The sequence below is a fragment of the Echinops telfairi genome, unplaced genomic scaffold, assembly GCF_000313985.2.
Source record: "Echinops telfairi isolate 266 unplaced genomic scaffold, ASM31398v2 ScPeMD7_70;HRSCAF=299, whole genome shotgun sequence".
Taxonomy (NCBI): Eukaryota; Metazoa; Chordata; class Mammalia; order Afrosoricida; family Tenrecidae; genus Echinops; species Echinops telfairi.
Window position 1 is genome coordinate 66647720 of NW_022103968.1, and position 21662 is coordinate 66669381.

Sequence of the window (21662 nt, forward strand, 5' to 3'; positions counted from 1 at the left end):
CCCTTCTTTTCACTGAAGGCTTAAACCACAGCATGTACACAGGTACAGATAAGAGATAGAGCTCATACACATGGAATCCAGGAACAGAAATGAGAGTAGAGATTCCAGGAGGGTAGGAGGAAGGTGGGGAACCCATTGCAATGATCAATGTGGTTTTTAAGATGTACTGTACACATGCTGGGCGGGGACTGGGGGAATGTATGGCTTAAGGAAGGCAGGATTTCTATCTCTCTAACCCTTCTCCAAAGAATTTGGTGCTCTTCCTTTACAATTTCAATTTTCTTAATATTTTTTTTCCCAATAAGCCCCCATGATTGTCCTGCTAGAACATCAAAGATGACCCCTTTAGAATCCAAAACAACAGTCACCACAGTCTTCCTAGCTTTGCCTTTCTGCCTTTAATTTAACCTAACCGATCTCTGTGGAAGGCACTATTTCCCCGACCCCACCCCAAAGATAACCTTTTGAGAGTTACCCAGGAGGAAGAAATGCCTTTCCAACTAGCAGGGCCAGACCAGTACTTTTTACCTTGAAGCCACTTTTTGTTGGACCTTATTTTTTAAAGCACAGTAAGACTAAAGGAAGTATATTATTACTGAGGGAACTTTCCTGCAGCCAGTCAGAGAGATGTGTTTAACCTATGCGTGTATGAACTAGAACCCTTGTAGCAATCCTGTTTTACTTACCCCCAGTTGTTCACATTTGAGTAGATCTTATGGCTGGCTTTGCTATCAGGGAAATTCCATTGTGTACCTTTGTGTTTCTTAAAAATGGGTAGTCAATTATCCTGGAGTTTATCTCTTCATAGTCTATGATGCGGCAATTTCTCTGAAGTAATATGCTTTTGGGGGTAACTTTTCCTACCCTTAACTCCTGAGACTGAAATATAGTGATTGTATTTGTGAAAAGTTAAATGAATGAAGAACTATAATCCATAAAGTCATAGTTGATTTTGTTTGATTTTAAAATGGGAGTTATTTGGTGTACCAGTGGCTGTTTCTGATTCTTATTAAAATGTTTTCTTTTGCTGTTGTGCTTAGCTGCTGTCAAGTCCAATCCAACTCTTAGTGACCCCTTGTATGCAGAATAAAACTATATCCCATCGGAGGTTTAAGACTGGCCTTTTGAAAATATATTTCCAGGTCTTTCTTACAAGACAGCTCTAGTTTTGTGAGTAGTCCGACTGCCATTGAGTCAATAGTGACTCATAGTGACCCTGTAGGACAGCGTGGAACTAGACCACAACAACTCTTTATGAGAGTAGATGAAAGCCCCTTCTTTCTCCATTGGGAGCCTAGGATTTAGTAATTTCCAACACCAAGACACTCCTACTTAAATCCTTAATGATATATATTACATGGGATATTTATATTTTACCTTAAGAAAAATTTTGTATTTTCACGTTAGTTTTACTCAGTTATTGTTTTCTACTCTCTTGAGTAGTGACTTTATTGAATTTTAGCATGAGTTTTGTGCATGTTTCAGATCCTTTTACCAAGTCAGGTAGACACTTATTGATTGACTGCAATTGTTTATGGCATTGGTTTAAACACTATTTCTTGAATATTAAAGTATTTGTTTTCAAGACATGTTTTACTTTTTTCAAGGAATGAAACCTCCTTAGGAGTCCTGTTTACACTTCGGACTGAGCTCCTCAAAGTGGACAGTGTGAACCCACTAGCCACTTAGCTGGGGAAAGACTGGGCATTCTATACACCCATAGACACTTGCAGTGTTGGTATCTCTTTTTTTTTTTAGTTCATTCGTTTTGTTAGGGGCTCATACAACTCTTATCATAGAATGCCAGTTTAATAGAACAAAGTATTCTTGCATTGAGGGAGTACTTGAGTGGAGGCCCAATGTCCTTCTGCTACCTTAATACTAAACCTATAAATATATATGCATAGTTCTAGTGGTGCAATTGGTTAGCACGTGGTACTTATAAGACTGTAACTCTTAATGGAAGTTGAAAGCTCTTTCTTTCTCCTGTGGGGCAGCTGATGGTTTAGAGCTACAGGTATTTCCTTTGACTTTCCTCTTGTCCCCCTATCATGTTCAGCCTTCATTTGGGTTTCAGTAATTCCTCTTGGTTACATTACCCTTGATCACACCCTATCAGGCCTCCTACACCCTCCTCACCACCTATTTGGATCACTTCTTGTTCCCTTGTCCCTGGGTTTGTTAACACCACTTCTTTCTCCCACCTCCCCCTCTCCCATGTCCCCCCAGAACTGTAGGTCCTGCTGTTTTATCCTCCAGATTGTTCATCCAGCCTCTCTTATTTAGACAGACCTACAGAGATAATAACATGCACAAAAACAAGAAAGAGCAAAACCAAGCAACAAATTAAAAAAAAACACACCAAGCCAATGACAGAAAACAAAAGAAAACTCAACAAGAAGGAAAAGCTTGTGGTTAGTTCAAGGACTATTTGTTGGCCTTTAGGAGTGTTTTCTGGTTGAGTCTGATAGGGTGCCAAGCCCTGGCCCCAAAGTCTATGTTTGGTATTCCCTGGGGACTTCGTTGCTCTGTTCGCCTTGCTGTTCTGTTGCACACCCTTAGTGTTTTGGTAAGCCACCTATTTTCAGTCTGGAATAAATCCTACACAATTGAAAAATGTAGTTGATAAAGTACAATTCGAGTACTGTTTTTACTATGCAGCTAAAAGGGAATATGTCTTTTTGTCTCTCACTTGAAATGTGTGGCAACAACAATCTCAAAGTCCATTCACCCTAAAAATAGCCCCTAGCACAATCAAAATTATCCCAAGATTAAAGTTTGAAAATAATTCTATTATTTCATTATTAGTTCTTTTAAAAACGCATGCCTCATTTGGAATGGTTTTAGATTTATGGAAAGTTGCAAAGACTACAGAGTTCCTATTCAGTCCTCACCAGACATCCCTCTACTCTTATAAGTAAAGACATTTTTTTCTGATTACATTTAGTAAACTCGTCATTCTAACTATTTAAATACAAGATTTATTATTGATGATCAGTTTTAGTCCATTTATAGTTGGTTTTAACATGGAAATGATTAATTGTTGACTACTCCTAGAAATAGTTTTACCTTACTTTTCTTTATTTTTATGTCTTTGAGTTGTATATAAAGTTTATTAAACCTAGAGAAATTTAAAAGATTCCATTTTTAATGACATTAACAAATCTTTCATGCCATATTGCAAAAATAAATTTTGCATTCTTTGGAAGTAAAAAGCCTCATCTTTTTCCTACAGAGCACCTGGTGGTTTTGAACTGCTAGTCTTGCCGTTAGCAGCTCAATTCGTAACTACTATGCCTCCAGGGCTTAAATTTCCATTCTAGATGTTTCATCAACATTACAACCTATTAATCTGAAATCATATATCATTGTAATTAATGTTAGGATCTTAGTTTATTAGATATATATTAAAAACTAATATAAAAAACAAAGTTTGTTGAAGGATACTATTTTTCATTATGCAAAGTTCAATCACATTTACATTCATTGAGTGCCCATATATGTAATTTTCGTGCCTTTGCAAAAATATCTGAATCTATAATAATGTCTATGTATACTATGCTTCTCACATTTTATATTTGTTCAAGTTGTCACTTCTCTTTATATCCTATTTCATATGAATGTGTACACATACATATTTAGTATATAGAATATGACTGATATATGTACATATGTGAGTATATTTTTTGCATGTATTTTTCCAATCAAGATTTGTTTAAACTTGTCTAGGCTGCAGACAGGTTCTCTCCGTAATACACTTGTATTAATTTTATTAGAATGCCCTCACAAAGAAAATCTAGTCAAAACTGTGGCTGGTTAAATTCTCAACCACCACCACACCAAAAAAGAAAAAACAAACAAACAAACAAAAATCCTGGCTACTTAAATTCAACGACGTTCTAGTGACTGCTTGATGTCCGAAGTGATGATCTTGATAGATTTCTAAAGGCCAAGACCTTATTAGGACAAAGTTTTCAGGAAATTAGAAACTTTAGTTGTAAGAAAAATGGCAGGAATGTTTTGCTGAGGAACTTTTTCCCAACCACAACAATCGCACCCACAGAAATTTCCTTGGGAAACCCTTCCTCATCCCCGATCTTGCCCCTTCAGATATCTTTTTGTTCCTCACATTTAAAGCACATTTCAAAGGAACACAATCTTTGAGTTTCTTAGGATTCCCAAACTGTTGTTGGTCAGTTGTCTAAAGGTAGATTAATTTATTTTTGGGTTCTCTCTTTTGTTTCACTGCTCTATGGATCGGTTATAACTGTGGCAGTGTAATAGATTTGGGGTAGGTGAGAGTAAGAGATCTATTTTTTTCTTTAAAGACGTTCTTTACCTACTCTGGGTCTCTTCCTTCTCATGAGTGTTTCTTTTTGGTAGGAATAAACAAGAGAATTGGAATTAAAAAGTTGAAGGTAATTTAAAAAAATTAGATCTTACAAAAGAAAACAAACTTTACAAAATGTGTTCAGAAACCGAATTCAAGTAATATTTTCCATATTAATTGTCCCTTAGTTCTCATTTCCAAATTGTCTTATATAGTGAATGGATGTTATAAATGTCCATTACAATACTCTTAAGCAACTTCAAATGTAAAGAGATGTTGACCAAAGCTACACTGGAATATATATTTTACTGTGTTTTAAGTGAAATTTTACAGAGCAAATTTGGTTTTAATTTGATAGTTGCTCAGTGACATTTACATTTTTCACAATATATCAACATTCCCTTTAATGGCATTCTGGTTGTTCCACTTTCAGTACTTTGTTTCCTTATAACTTATCTTCTCATTTTTGCTCTACAGTAATTGTTGACCTTTAATTGGTCTCGTATAGATGGTTTTTTAATGGAGTCAACTTGATAGTTTGCTAAAAGGTAATCTTAGAGGACAGATTAGATTCAAAGGTTAAAGATTATTGTAGGGCAATAGTCTCAGAGAGTTCTCTAGTCTCAGTTGGACCAGAGTTTTGTTCCAGTTTCTTTTAACAGTTTTATTGGCACTTCATCCACATATCATACAATTCAATAGTTCAGTCATATCAAGAAGACTTGTACAATAATTACCATAATCAATTTTAGAGCATTTTCTTTCCTTTTTTTAAAGAACATTTTCTTTTTCCTTATATTTATTGTTATTCGTGTAATTATTTTTTTAATGTTGCAAAGATATACACAATAAAATATTCTCCAATTCAACAACTTCAACAGTGCCCTTGAATATATCATTATTAATATCCTTTTTCAAATTATTCCACCGCTATTCACATAAACCCAGTGCTTCCTAAATACAAACTCTTCCTCCTTCATCTGTGGTAACCATTGGTCAAGTTTGGTTTCTTCTTTTTTTGTTTTTTTTCCTTGATGTAATATTCACATATCATATACTTCATAGTTAAATCATTTTTAAACGATTTCACAATCAGTTCTAAGGCTCCCTCCCCCTCTCCATTTTGTTATCATCCTATCAGGGTACACCTCTTGGGTCTACTCAAGGAGTGGAAATAAGGACGAGGCAGCAATGGAAAAGAGATAGGTGGATTTGGGCTTGTTCTACTGTACCCATTCACCTGGTCTGCAGAGACAAAAGAGAAAGGGCTGTCTGTCTTAAAGTTAGGTAGTTATGTGAACCCTGTAGGCTTGCCATAGCCCCAGGTGCATATGACTGAGGAGTTTGGAAAGGGACAGCTGGTCTGAAGTGTAGGGAAGGTATCTGTGAACTCCCTAGCTTGTAGCTGGTACCCAGTTGACCAAGGGTGGATCGTTAGGGCTGCTATGACCAGGATGCTACCACATGAAGAAAGATGTTTGACATTGTGAACTGGTGTAAACTATTGAAGTTTAATGGCTATTCTAGACTGGACTCTGCTTATGCAAATGACCAAAAGTTACACCCAGAAATAAAGATTATTCACATCAACAAACTATCTTGTTTCCTCAGAGTTATTAGGAATGAGCAATTTAGAAATTGGATCTTTAAAATGGCATGTAGTAAGTGGCTTACACACTTCCAGGTGTGCTCACAATAATATGATTAAAAGGGAGAAAGTTAATCGTTCATGTATGAAAGAGACAATGGGTAAACGAGTCAGAGGGTGACCTACAGGATCATCTCTGCAATTCCCACCAAACTTTTTCTGATGGGTCTGGGTATGAGAAGGTAGGGAAAGACCCTGAGAGGCTCTAGCTGTGACTGCCATTCTGCTGGGTGTAAAGTGAGACATCTCAGGAGAAACGGGGGAGGCTCACTACCAGCAAGATCCAGGAGCCCTGCACAGTGAACCTCCCTCAGCCAAGAAGACAGTTTTGACACCAGTGACAGAACTTCAGCAGAACCAGGAGCCAGAGAAGGAAATAAAGTGGACTTCCTAGCACACAGAACAAGGAAGGCCGAGTGTTCTTGAGCAAGAGGCTGGCTTGTGCAGTGGAGTGACACGGGGCACTTAATTTAGGGAAGGTGGGGTCACTGGGTCCCATGGTGGTGTAGTGCATTACATGTTGGACTGGTGAGCAGTTCAAATCCACCAGTGGGAGAGAGATGAGGCTTTTTACTCCTGTAAAATATTTACAAGGTTGGAAACCTACAGGAACAGTTCTACTCTGTCCTCAAATGTCGCTGTGAATCAGAATGGACGTGATGGCAGTGAGTTTGGTTTGGGGTTCATTGAGCTGGGGGCGCGTGCTATCTGGGTGAGGCTCGTAGTGGAGTGTTATGTTCTCTGGCGGTATTAGCAGCCCTAAAAAACTTTGTAATGTGTCCTGAGGGAATTGTATCCTGAGCATTTGTTGCCTAAATTGTAATCTGTTAATTTCCTAATAAAGCTCATAATTGTGCACATTGTCTGTGAGTTCTGTGTGGCCATGCAATAAATTACAAAACCTAGCTAAAAAGTACAGAACACTGTGTGAGACAAAACAAATATTAAATGTGAGGTAAGCACTCTGTTTCAATTTTACAAATGAGGAAATGGAGAGGAAAATTTGTTGATAGCACTCATGAAAAGTTTCTGGTTTTACCCTCAGGAGCAGTAGTGGGAGTAGCGCTATCATGATAAGGGTAGGGGAAATGCAGCAGGGAGGAGGGGAAGAAAGGGGGAACCCATCACAAAGTTGGATATGTAGCCCCACCCTAAGGGGACAAATAACAGAAAGGTGGGTGAAGGGAGACAAGGACAGTGTAAGACTCTAAATAACAATAAAAACATGTAAGTGATCAAGGATTTATGAGCGTGGGAAGGTGGAGGTCAGAGGGGGAAAAAAAGAGGAGCTGATGCCAAGGGCTCAAGTAGAAGTAAATTGTTTTGGAAATATTGATGCCAACGCATGTATAAGTATGCTTAATACTATTGAATAATGGATTGTTAGAAGATTTGTAAGAGTCCAACAAAATAATTAATTTTTAAAAAGTTTCTATTTTTAGAAGGCATCCTCTTATTCCTTTGTCTATATGTGAGGGCGGGGGAGCAAGTAATAAAAAATCTACTGAAATATTATCAGATCTAGAATCTAAATGTGACTTGAATCAGGTAATTGTGTGAACCTATAGAAATAACTGAATTATTGTTCCTTTCATTTTTCTCCCCTGTAAAATCAGGGGATTGTGGTGATATTCTAAACAGCACATCAATTCCAGCTCTAAAATTGTTTAATTATATGAGCAAAGACAATACCATATAAAAGGCAACTTCAAAAGATTTGTAAAATTCATTATATGTAAATTCAACTTTTTCATAAACTTTTTGAAGCCCCCTCATATAAAACAAAATGAATTTGTCATAGAAGTTTACTGTGACAAAACTTGGAACATGAGGGAAAAATTTTTTCAGCTAAAACCAAAACAACAGAATGATCTTGAGAGGTAAGAATTTGTCTCATGTATTCATCAAAACCTCAACAGAAGCGAATATTAGCCCAGAAATTATACAAAATCCATAAACATGCCAATGAAAGGCAATTTGGAGAAAATCCTTCTCCTTTACTTTTTCTAGCATGCTAAATCCCTCAAGCCAGTAAACATCTGCCCATTCACACCTAGCAGCAGCAACATCAAAAACAGAAGGCTGAGGTCAAGTCAAGTTTATTGACAGTGATGTACTGATGGCCTCTATTAAATTACTCCCTCTCTCAAGGTGTGTGTGATCAAAGCAGCAAAGACATTTTCACTCAGTCACATAAGAAGCGATTTGTTGAGATAGAAACAGCTGGTCAATATCTCCTAACACTGGGATTTCATGCACAGTTAGCATTAGGGCACATTCCTTCTTCTTTGCTTACAGGGCCCATGAGGGTGGCACTTACGGGTGATGGTTTCATTCAAAAAAGACACCATTGTCTCCATGCTTTTTGGCGTTGTAAGTCTCCCTGCCATCGCATTCCGTCTTCATTGCTGCCTGTGGCTGCTCTCTTCTACTACAAAAGGCTGCAAACATGACAGAACACTTAGCGCTTCACAGTTTCCCACTACTTGAGTTAGAAAGCAGTTAAAGCAAAGAAATCTGTACAGTAGCAGATTGTCGCGATTGTTAAGAGCTCCCCACATATTAAAGTATGTACCATTTTATTTACAAAAATCTTGATATTAGAGAAGTGAATTTTTTAATGTCAAAGCAAAATTTTAACTGCATGAAAAATAAAATATGTGAAAGTAAGTTCTTTTGGGCTATGATTTTTAGTTACAATAACTGAATTGAATGCAATATCACAGGAACATGTAAAGTTTTTAACAGGAGTTTTCAGATTAAAAAAAAAAATTGGCAGAGTAATATGATACCAGAGAAAAAGATACCACTCTCTTATGTTGAAAAGAAATCTATTTACAATCTATGCATTTGTTCTCATGGTAATAGTTGCCTTTATTAAACAACTTATAGTAGTAAATCTGAACTCGCATCAAGGATTTCTCTGGGTTTTTTTCTTTTTTAATTTTTATCTTCCCTTAGGAAAATAGCTTCAGGAAAAAGACCAGGAGTGGGGGCATGTCTGAAAGCTAAGATTTCCTTAGCGATTGTACAACACTGCCTTGTATGATTGAACTATGGAATAGTATGGTGTCTGGATAGGTCTTAATAAAATGGTTTGAAGAGAAAAATAATTAAAACATTTTTTAAGTGTAATACCTAACAGGATATGCCAAGGAACAATAGCTTCACATTTTGATGTCTTTGTTTAATAAAGGCTTCTGTGATTTTGTTTAAAAAAAAAAAAAGCAATAAATAAAAGCCAACCCATTTCCTTTGAAGCAGATTAAAAAACATATAGTATAACTGAGTATACTTATATTCTAAAATCTATGCATTTTTCTAAACACAAATAACTAAATTAAATAGGAAGATATACTCTTTTATTAATGAAGGATCATTTATGACTAACTTTACAATAAAAAGCACAAAGTGACTGATTAAGGAAGGAGATGACAAAAATAACAAGGTTGAACTAAAACCTAAGTAGGCTGCTAGTCTAGTATATAATGTAAATATTTTCTTTTTGTTTGTTTGTGTTTTGTGTAATGTAAATATTTTGTGTATACATTTGTTTCAGATTATTTAGTTCACCAATCTTTTCTATAGCTATTTAATGAGACAGTTTTATGTGCCAGACACCGTGTTAGCACTGGCAGCACAAAGATGGAGAAAGACATGCTTTCTTATCTAATGAACAAGAAAGTTCCTGTCTCATGGATATTCAAAAATCAAACACTCCCCCCCCAAAATCAGAGCAAACAAAACAAAGCTATATAACAAAGAAAAAAAGATATGGTTGGCAGTTCGAAACACCAGCACCTTCCTTGGGAGAAAGAATGGGCTTTCTAGTCCCATATATTAACATTCTTGGAAGCCCACAGGGGGTCGCTGTAATTCAGCATTGACTCACTGACAGTGAGTTTTAGAGTTTAACTTGCCTATTGGTGATTCAGTGGTAAAAATCTCCATGCAGGACACCTCGGTTCAATATGCAGCTAGTTAACCTTATGTGTGCAGACACTGACATAACAATTCATGTAAGTGGAGGATTGCATGTTGCTATGATGCTGAGCACATTCGGAAAAGCTTAGTGATCTACAGCCAAAAACCAGCCAGTGAAAATCCTATGAATCAGCATTGTCTGATCTGGAATTGACTCTGTGGATGATATGTGACTAGGCAGTATTTTGTACCATGTGCATTGCTATTTATGGCCCACTTTTCTTCGACTGAGAGAAAGGCAGGCATTTCTATTTCCGTCAAGATTTGGAGTCTCGGAAACTCATAGGGGCAGCTCTACCCTGTCTTACGGGGTCTCTGAGTCAGCATCGAATCGACAGCAGTTGTTTGGAGTTTGTTTTGTGCATGGGGTTGGCGTGAGTGAGGCCAGATCAGTTGGGTTCTGTCAGCTGTCATAGGAGAATACATTTTTTTCAGAATGCAGTAGGATACCACTGAAGGGATTTTTTTCAAGTGAAATGATCAAATTTAAATAATAATTTTTGCTGCTTTCAATAAAAAATATTAGAGAAGAGACAATGAGATTGGCAATAAGAACATTTTAATCCATGTCCTGCCATCAAGATCACAGGAAAAGTGTATTGGACATATTTGGAAATTATTTCCAGATCAACCACATCTCATTACTTCCACTACTAACACCAATCCAAGATACCATAACCTCTTACCTGACAATCTCTTTCCTTCTCAACTGACTGCATGCCCACAGAGTTAACCTGCTTAATTTAGAACATGTCATTCCTTTGCAACAATGATCAGTAAAAAGCAAAACTCTTTATAGTTGTGTGAGGCCCTCTGCCCGTTGCCTTATTGCCACCTAACTTCATCTATTATATTCCACATTCTTTCCACTCACATGGAACTCCTTGCAAAATTCAGGAAAGTTCCTTTAGGGGCTGTTGACATGCCCACTACAGTGATCTTCCACCAGAGAGCCACAAGACTTCTCCCTAATTTTAACGATGAATTTTAACTCAAATCTCATCTTATCAAAGTGAGATAAGAAAATTTTGTCTGTTTTGCTCCCAAACTAGCAACTGCTATAAAATAGTCAAATATTTGATGAAATGTATCCTACTAACAGATCAAATGAGATAATCCTTTATCTCAGTAGATACCCAAATGATTTATTTTAATGAAATCCATCACAAAATTCCACAAATAAAACTCCAGTAGGTGTTATCTATTATTATTTAAGGATGCATGCAGTCACTGCTGTTAGTTAATAGTGCTGTTTGCCACAAATCAGGCCTTTTTTGTCACACAGTGTTATGCTGTTTTTTTTCAGAACCTCTAAATAGAAAGCTTGATTAACACTCTGACCTGGTGGAACGAACTCCAAACGCACTGTCCCCCTGACATCAAAAGACAAATATGAACATCATTTTTTGAGGGATATTTCCTCATATGTGTGCAAAAACAAAAGCTTACTCAAAGAATTAGTACAACATATTGTCTATAATGGTGTATTATATGAAGGACTAATGGTGTATGGCATGAAAAACAGGTTGGGGTCATTATTTTATAAAGATAATTTTTGCAACAAAAGTAGACAATTCTCATTAGAAAATGGTGGGAGAAAATTTGCCAAGAATCTCACACGATGTGTATATTTTATTCTAGTAGAATAAGATATACAGTGTCATACAATAAACTACCACAGAAATATGTGAGATCCTTGGTAAATTTCCTCCCATCGTTTTCTAATGAGATGTCTCTACTTTGTTGCAGAAGTTATCATTATAAAATAATGACTCTATAGTTAGTCTTGATGGTTTAGTGGTTACGAGTCAGGCTACAATATGCAAGGTCAGCAGTTTGGCGCCATCAGCAGCTCCTCAGAAGAAAGATGGGGCTTGGCTTTCTACTCCTGTACAGAGGTACAGTCTCGAAAACTGACAGGGACAGTCCTACCCTGTCCTACAGAGTCTCTTACTGTGAGTTAGCATTGATTTGATGGCAGTGAAGCCTCTCTTTCAAGATGTCTATATGGCAGTCTTAGAAGATTTAGTCTCCCCTTAAGGCAATGGTTGGCAAGCTCCTTAAAATTCCTTTAAAAGATTGAGGTCTCTAAAATTCCAGAATTTTCCAAATGAGAGTTGTTATATTACTCTGGTGGCAGAGCATCTAGCTGGGTCAACCTCATCATAACCCCATGAACCTTGGTTAGACAAGTTGAATCAATGTGAATATGGAGTTCATGCTACCTGCAGTGTTTTGCATAATAAGCCCCTTTGAGCTGACCCAGTAGGATCTTGTTTTCTGTAAGCATCTTTGAAATCAAAGCAGACTATTGGTTAATTTGCAAGTAGAGTAACATCTAAGACCTACATAGTTATTGACAAAAGGTAGAGAAGGACAAAAGTAGAGAAGACAGGACAAAGGAAGACCAATTGAGAGATTGCAATGTGACAGAAAAGAGACAAGGATCTTGATGTCAGGAATCTTAAGAAAGCAGGAGACAGATGGAAGAGAATTTTTGGAGGCAAAATTGACAACACCTAGGACTGAGTAATTATGTGAACATAAAGGAAAATGTAAACTCATTATGTTTATAAAGTTCATTATGATATAATGGGATGACTCGTGAATGTTATATCACTAATGGAGAAAGATAACACGAGAACAGGAGCAGCAAATAGGTGTGGGTATCTAAAGAAAGGTAAGTTGCTAACGTAAAGAGTTATGAGGATATTCATTTAGCGAGATCTACTGGAGTAGTCGAGAGCCTTGGTAGCAATATGAGTTAGTCAGAGGGCTGTGAACTGTAAGGTTTGCAGCATAAACCCACTAGTTGCTCTGAGGGGAAAAGATAAGACTGACTACTCCCATAAAGATTTATAGTCTCAGGAAACTCACATGGGGTTGCTATGACTCAGAATTGACTCAATATCAGTGGGTAACTGGAATACTGGTAATACAGATTTGTAGCTCCGGGTGATTGTCAGGAACAAGGAAAAGGTCATTTAAAAGTCATTCTAGTTTGGGCCAGTGCAGAGAAGTGAAATTACTTGGTATGATTCTAATATCCACAGTTTTTATAATTCCCAAATCACTAGGTGGGAGCAAGCAAATTAGATGCAGAGGACCCTAATTCTGGTCTTGGGCCACTGGGTATAAAGTGAGCCATCTCAGAAGCAGGAACAGAGACTATTTGAACTCTCTGTGCACAGAGGTAGAAGCAGCAGTGGTTCCATGAGACAGAGGGGTAGGCTTCCCACCCCCCTGAACAGGTGAAACGGAGTGGCTGCAGGCAGAGTAAAGTTCCCCTTAGGCGTTTATCACCAAAAAGGAACTTTGTACACTAGCCAGAGCGGCACAGAAGCCAAGGGGCCACGTAGCTGAGAGGCCCAGGACCAGAGAGTCATACTTGGCATGGCCAAGAAGGGGTTCTCTAGACAAAAGAACTGGATCCTTAATATTTTCTGATCCTAACTTGTAAACTGTCAACTTCCCTAATAACTCCCCAAACCATGAGTATTGTCTGTGAGTTCTTTTGTAAAGGACTAGCGGGAAGTAGAGAGCCAAGGAAGGAACAGTGGATGGCAGCGTGAAGAAGGATAGAGGCATCTGACCTCGGCCTGGCAAGAATCAACCTTGGACAAACAGGGAGTTGTTGTCTCCTCCCCTTTTGTATATACAAGGGAGGTCAGACATGGCCCTCACAGTTTGCCAGCCAACACTTCTCAAGGTGGAATCCACAGACCCCAGGAAGAGCCTGAGAACTAATCAGGTGGTCTCCAAAGAAAAAAATCAGTTTTAACTATAATATTGCTCTATTCCTGGACTCATATTAAAATGATACTAAAATATTTTTATAAAGCAGCAAAATTTATTAGCTTTGAGTAAATGCTAACCATTTAACATTTTGGTGTGAGGAAATGATGAATACAAATTAAGTACAAGGTTTTCTTGAGGAAAAGCAATGCTGCAAATAGATTTCTGTATGAACTAGATATTTCTTCTATGGAAGACATATTTTAAATAATGATTGACAGAGAAATGACACTTATTAAAAGCTTGATTATTTGGCAGACATTACCTTGAAAATTAAAAAGTAAGCCCATCACTTACGGGGTAAAAAGCCTGTCGGGATCTATTGCTAATAATAAAATTTGTTCATTCAACTGAAAATTATAATTCTATAAAATTCATATTAACCATGATGACATCAGTAGTAGTTAAAAAACGATTTTACTAAGATTGATGGTGATATTAACAAATAAGATACTGTACCACATTTGAAAGATACATGTAATTTAATGAACCAGTTCATTCTAATTGACCAATGTATCAGATTATAAAATGACATACAGGTTAAAAAAAAACATTCAAAGAGTTAAAGAGATCAGTGGATATTTTTTCTCTTTTAACAACAAAAACTTCATTGATTCATGATTCATAATAATATGCACCTATTTAAAATGCCCTGCCCCTTGAAGCAAAGAGTGTGGGAAGGAAAGAAAGAGAGCCACAAATATGGAGGATATTATTGACTTCATTTCTTTTTTTAAATTAAATACTTTTATTGGGGGCTCATATATCTCTTACCACAATCCATACAATCATCTATTGTGTCAAGCACATTTGTACCTATGCTGCCATCATCATTTTCAAAGCATGTTCTTTCGGCTTGAGCCCTTGATATTAGTTCCTCATTTCACCCCATCCCTCCCAGGACCACCCTCCCTCAGGAACCCTTAATAAGTTATAGATTATTATTTTCATATCTTACATCGTCCTCTGTCACCCCTCACCCACTTTTCTGTTGTTCGTCCCTCTGGGAGGGGTTTATATGTTGATCCTTGTGATCGATTTCCCCCCACCCACCCCCATGTCATTTCTTAAGCTAGTCTCTGTGAATATATACAGGATGTTTCTTTAAAAACAAACAACAAATTCATCCAGATTCCTTTCCCCTCAAACCTAAATAGTGGTCTGAATGGCTTTTTTTTTTTTTTAAAGAGGAGGAAATGTAAAAGTAAAATGGATTTTTTTGAAATAGAACTTTTGTAGCACCCCAAAAGGAAATTTTATACTATTTGCATTAACTCTCCATTTGCCCGGATCCCCCTTCATCCTTTTTCAAGGCAACCACTAATCTACTTGCCATCTCTACAGATAAGGCTATTCGGAACATGTCATATTACAAGGTCATTAAGTGTGTTGTCTTTTACGCCTAGATTCCATAACTTAGAATATCATACATAGTTGTGCAGAACTAGATTTCCATTCAGAACAGCCATTGCTCTTCAGAAAGCATGCATTTTATGTCACCATCCATGAGAGAACACTGGACTGTGTAAAGTAGTTTTTCAACTCACTAAGTTGTTTATGTTTCTGTTTTCAGTGGATGATTCAGCAGCCCCACAAAGCAGCAACGTTTTTTGGATGCATTGGTGTAGATAAGTTTGGGGAGATCCTGAAAAAAAAAGCTGCTGAAGCCCATGTGGATGCTCATTACTATGAGCAGAATGAACAACCAACGGGGACTTGTGCTGCTTGCATCACTGGTGACAACAGGTCAGTGTATTTCTGAGGAAGCTTTACATTGTTGTTGTTGTTGTTGTTGGATGTCATTGAGTATGTTCTAACTCATACCAACTCCACATACAAAGTAAACAAAACACTGCCACTCCCGTGCCATCCTCACAATTGTGGATTTGTTTGAGTCCCTTATTGTGGTCACTGTGTCGCATTAGTCCGTCGCTTTGGGAATCTTCGTCTTTTCCACTAGCCCTCTACTTTCCCAAGCCTTTTCCACGGACTGGTTTCTGCTATAATATGTTCAAAGCATGCGAAACGAAATCTCACCATCCTCTCTTCTAAAGATCATTGACAACTCAATATTTATAAACATAACATATATGAGCAATTGTTTTATCAACAATGTTAAAATCTGAATTTCAATCTGAATTTAAAATTTGGGTCTCACATTTATAATTGGATTTAATGTTTGCTCAAGCCCTATTCCCTTTTTCATTTTATTTTAATTTTCTTTGTAAAATCTCCCTCATTGAAACAGCTATTATCTTCATGCTACATAATAGAATTTTAGGCATAAAATGGGAGTTTAAGATTATCTCATCCAGTCCCATTTTTCATAATTGGGTTCAGGAATTTTCATTTATATATTTTTTTAATTTATATCTTCTAGCTAGACTGTTAATGAATGTTTTTTATCTCCATCTCCTGAGATTGGAACAGTATGGGTAGGTACATATACATGGGTCACCATGAATCAGAGCCAACTTACTGGCAACCGACAACACCAATTATATTAATGTAATACTACATATGTATATTATACTACATTACTTGCAGTCTCTGATAAATTAGTTCTTCTAAAGAGCTCTTCATTTCTAGGAAATGTCCATGTTAAAAAAAATTCCAGTGGTAGGTAATGCACCACTAAATAAACTATTACATTCTATACAACTTTTTAACTTGTTAGAAAGTTCTTCCTTATATGTACTGGAAATTTCTATCTCAGGCTTCCCATGCATTGGCTCTATGTGTATTTATACATTTTTGCAGCTGCATAGGGGCATTCCATGACAATCCTGTGTTGCTACCATCATTACGGCTACTTTGTTTCTCAGCATAGTTTTATCTCCTTTTTCAAGGAGAAAACAGTATCTTTTGTCTTATATTGTTAGACTCATTAAAAATTCTGCCTTTATATAGAGTGATTCACTAGAAAATTTGCATTTTTTGCAGGTAAGATATTTTTAAATTTTTAAATTTTTAAATTCCCTGTTACCTTTCCTTTTTCTACTTTCTCCCCTTTTTAGTTCCTTTGCTCCATTCTTTTACTTACCCCTTTTATTTTCTCTCACTCAGTGCTCTTTGGTAAATTGAGTTTATGGAGCAAAGTGGGAGAAAGACAAGCTTTCTACGCCTGTAAAGAGTTACAGGCTCAGAAACCCACAGGGGCACTTCTTCCAGGCCCTTGGGGTCGCTATGAGTCGACTGTGTGGCGAAGGACAGAGGCCCTCAGCACATGGCTTGGAGGCTAGGCCTGTGGGACTTCTGTCACCATCTCCTCAGACCCAAGGAAATGATGAGGAAGGTGCATGCCTTCCAAAACCCTGGTCTTTCTGAGGAACCATAATGGTGCCATTTGGAAGCCTGGGCCCTAACACCCAATACATATATGCATACATGCACAATCTCTCTGAGGATGGTGAATGAACACTGCTAGTGTGCACAGCAGGTTTTTGTAGCACCTTTGTTCAAGAACTGAATGGGGTTTTAGACTCTGGGAAGCTTCTGAGGGAGGGGCAAAAATTGAGCCGGGACTGCTCCTGACCTCTGTCCTGGACCTAATACAATTCTAGATACTTGTGGATCATTATGAATACTGAAAAATCAAACTGACTACCATCGAGTAAATACCAACCCATAGTGACACACTATAGAGCAGGGTAGAACGGACTCTGAAGTCTCTGAGACTATAACTCTTTACGGGAGTAGAAAGGCCCATCATTCTCCCACACAGTGGCTAGTGGTCTCAAACTGTTGACCTTGTGAATCGCAGCCCAACATTTAATTACTACACTACAAAGGTTCTTTAGTATGGATAGTTATCATTCAATAATTAAAATACAATTTTCAAAAAATAGTTAAGAGTACCAGTTGTTGGATTGTTGTATATATTCAGTTCTAGAGTAAAATCATCACAAAGTTGCCATAGTGAGAAAAAACAAAATTTTATTCAGCATCTGCTGTAAGAAGGGAAGACAAGTGGGTAAAAGGTTGACAAACCATCAAAGCTATCTGAAGGAGATCCAAGTGCAATACAGAGTTGATGGTAGTTTGATCATTTCAACAGACTAAATATAAACAGCTAAATTTAACAGCTAAATATAAACCGTGACTTTGGCAATGATCTTTGTTAAAGCTTTTGTATTAAAGGCAGTTAGGAGGGGGTTTTTTCATGCTAGAACTAGGGAGGACAAAGGAGATAGCTATCTATTCACATGCCTTAATCTTAAACTGGACCATTCTTTCTTCTTTTTTATATATTTTTAATTTTTCTCCATCGTCTTTATTCAATATCCAACTTTCGCAAACATATGAGGCAATTTTTCGTTATTTTTTTACCAGTATCAGAGCTTAAATTTTATTTTATTTTTAAAAAATAATTTTATTGGGAGCTCTTACAGATATTATAGCAATCCATAATTCAATTAGACTAAGCATAATTGTACAAGTGCCGCCACCATCAGTTTCAAAACATTTTCTTCTTGAGTTCTTTGATATCGGCTTCCCTTTATCCCTTCCTCACCCACCCTCCTCCCCAGGAACCCTTATTATATATAATTATTATTGTTATTAATAACATATATTTTTGCCATATCTTACACCATCCAATGTAACTGTTCACCTACAATTTTTCTGTTATTTCCATTTGAGTGGGGTTATGCAGTCATTGCCATCAGCTCTCCCTTCTCCCCCTTCCCTTGTTGCCCCCTGCCCCCTCTGCCTATACTCTTAGCTACTCTAGTACTCATGTATCTTTCCTGTAAGAAAACTGGGGCCCTGCCTTACCAGACCATCAGGGAAACTGATCAGGGGAGGTCACCTTGACTATTGAGCGATCTAAAAGTAACTGTGGCTTTCCAAAACAATCTCACTGCCATCAACTCATAAGGACCCTGTAGGACAGTGCCCCTGTAAGTTTCTGAGACTAGTCCTTGCTGGAGTGAAAAGTCTCATCTTTCTGCTGACCTTGCAGTTAGGAGCCCAACTCATAACCAGTGAGCCACCAGGGCACGAGGACCATTTTAATGCTTATGATGAAACCAGAACTCTGGCTGGAGTGTGCCTTTGGTTGTAGGCACTAAAGCATTTCTCAGCAACAAAAATAAAATAAATGGCACTTTAAAAATAGCTGCCTTTGATTTCGTGTAAATAATAACTTGAATGAAGCTAATAAAAAAAATCCCCAGCAACAAAGACATTAGGACACCCAAGCTATTTTCAGATCTTTTACTGTGACTGCTCTGTGTCTGCAGAAGAACTTTGAAGATGTCAATAAGAAAAACTACTGGTTATCCACCCATCGGTTCATGTTTGGAATGTAAAATTGTAGATGCATTGAAATATATTTCGTAGACTTCTGCCTTTTTCAAATTTTCTAAAACCAGCTTTGGTGTGCAAGTGCGAAATTTTCTCATTAGTAAAGAATGGGTCAAGTTGTGTCTGAGACACTACTCAGGCAGGCTGAAGTGCAATTGCTAAATTGTTTTTGTATGTTAACTTGTTATTTTAAAAAGCAGTTATGATAATATTAGGTCTCTCCATGTCAAAAGCTTAATTAATATGCTAATATTATAGTCATGGTGATGATTATTCAGATGACATAGAAAGTCAGAAAGGCAAGGGTGGGGTGCCTTACACTTAACATCATCCAAATTTGGGGGCTTAATAAATTTGGATAAAGTTTGAGATAGTACTAGTAACTCTTGCTATTATTATACAAAACTTAACTCAGTAATAAAAGACTTTGAAAATTACAGTCTTATTTCAAATTTATATAACCAGGATCCTTGTATGTTTCTTTTGGAGAACATATGGGGTTTCCTGCCAAAGAATGGTTTTATTACCAAAAAGGATTAATAATAGTAATAATATTTAGAAACTGGTCCTAGTCCTAGAAAAGTTTGCTTTTATTTAGCAACCATATTTGTCAAAAATTATCTAAAGTCTTGATTATATAAATAATAAAGTTAAGACTAATTTTTTTAAGTTCATAGAAATTAATTATCTGATATTGATAGATGTTATTTTCATTCACCTACTTTAACATAAATCTATTTTAAGTATAGTATATAGACATATTAGTGAGTATGTATCACCTACATCTCAAGTTATGAAACATTTTTCAAAGCCATAATTCTCTCCTATTTAATTAGAAAAAGACATATTGGTCAAGCTATCTTATAAAATTTGGGAGTTATCAACTATAGAAAGTAATGTCAATTAGTTCCAATCCTTAAAAGATAATAGCTTACAAATTAACTACCGAGAATAAGTATGGTCTACAATTTTATTTTCCGCTTCTGAAATTAATCTCATATTTAGCTTTTAAATTAGTATTCATTTTGGTACTTATTTTTATTTACTTATTTTTAAAAACATAGTAAAAACCCATTGGCATCTAGTGGATTCCGACGCACAGTGAGCCTGTGGGCATAGTCAAACTGCCCCTGCGGGTGTGTGAGACTGCAACTCCTGACTGGAGCAGAGAGCCTCATCTTTCTCGAGGAGCACTGGCTGGTGATTTCCTCACTCCTGAGCGGGCGGGTAGCAGTTCAGCTTGTAACACACTATGCCACCAGGGCTCCTTTTAATGACATTGTGGCTTTTATGTATTTTGAACTATTAAAGTGTGCAAAGGAGATTATATTATCGATTTAGTATCAAAAGCATAATTAAATGCCAGTTTCTCAAAATACCTGATGGTGCTTAACAGAGTCCTAGCGTTAATATAACATGTGTGTTTAGAAGTCTGAAAAAGTTTTCAAAAGGAAAGTAATTTTATTTCTATTTAAAAACCATATATAGTACATTTCAAGAAAAAATTAAAATTGTAAAGCAAAATATTTGCCAACAATTTTGGGAATTAACCGGGTATAAAAGTAAGGCAGATGTGGCTGTAGGATACGTAAACTGTTCCTTCTTTTTCTTGGGTTATTTTAGGTCCCTTGTCGCTAACCTTGCTGCTGCCAATTGTTATAAGAAGGATAAACATCTAGATCTGGAGAAAAACTGGATGTTGGTAGAAAAGGCGAGAGTTTTTTATATAGCAGTAAGTATTTACCTAATGCAAAATTCTAGCACATGGTTATGGCTATATAATTTTCTGTGACATACATGTCCCTTTTCTGAAAATTTATGAACCACTTCAAGTATATGTTTAGGCTTACTAAACTGAACAGAAATATGGCCATTTCATGGTAGCATGATTCTTATTATTTGCTTCAGTCCTTTGCCTTTTGGGATATTTTATAGACGTGCTTATAAACTAAATTCAAAATTCTCTAATTAGTTTTTAAATTAGTACTTAACTAAGTTAAACACTTTGTATTTAACTAAGTAACTGAAGCAATTCTGTAAATTTACGTTTTATAATTCTAGACAATTTGCTGTGAATGATACATGTATTGTTTGGAAAAATATTATTAGCATAAATACTCACTGCAAACAATTTGAACTTATTTGCCTAGAAAAATTAATTGCTATTCAGTCCATAGTAATTACCATGACACTTTATGTTTAATATTTCAGAAACATTGATCTTGACAAACCTTTTAAATCTAGTAGTATGTAATTTGAATTATGCAATCTCCTGACATAAGAATAATTGGTTAAGAATTCATTTCTAAGGAAAGATTGTACTAAAAATTCCTTCTGAATTAATCACCACGATTACTTAGTTTTTATTTAAGGTGAATTAAATATGAGTGATCATAAATGAGTAGATACCTTTGAAAAATTGAAAGTATCTCATATGCATGTAATGTATGGTTTTGATATAACAGCTGCTGCCATTCTACCTGAGCTATATAAAACAGCTGGTAAACAATATAAAAAATGGATTATCCAGTAAAGCATGTTTATTGAAAATATAATTATTACTTTTAGTCTAGTGGTAATGTCTCCTAAAACATATTT

General features: G+C 36.5%; 1 protein-coding gene across 1 annotated transcript in view; it reads left to right on the forward strand.

The window, feature by feature from the left end:
* The window catches only part of ADK (adenosine kinase), a 533068-nt gene that overhangs the window by 158741 nt on the left and 352665 nt on the right, over window positions 1–21662 (forward strand). Inside the window, exons 5-6 of the mRNA XM_004701182.3 lie at window positions 15331–15503; window positions 20688–20796. Coding sequence (XP_004701239.1) covers window positions 15331–15503; window positions 20688–20796 — 282 coding nt within the window. The remainder of the gene's footprint in view (window positions 1–15330; window positions 15504–20687; window positions 20797–21662) is intronic.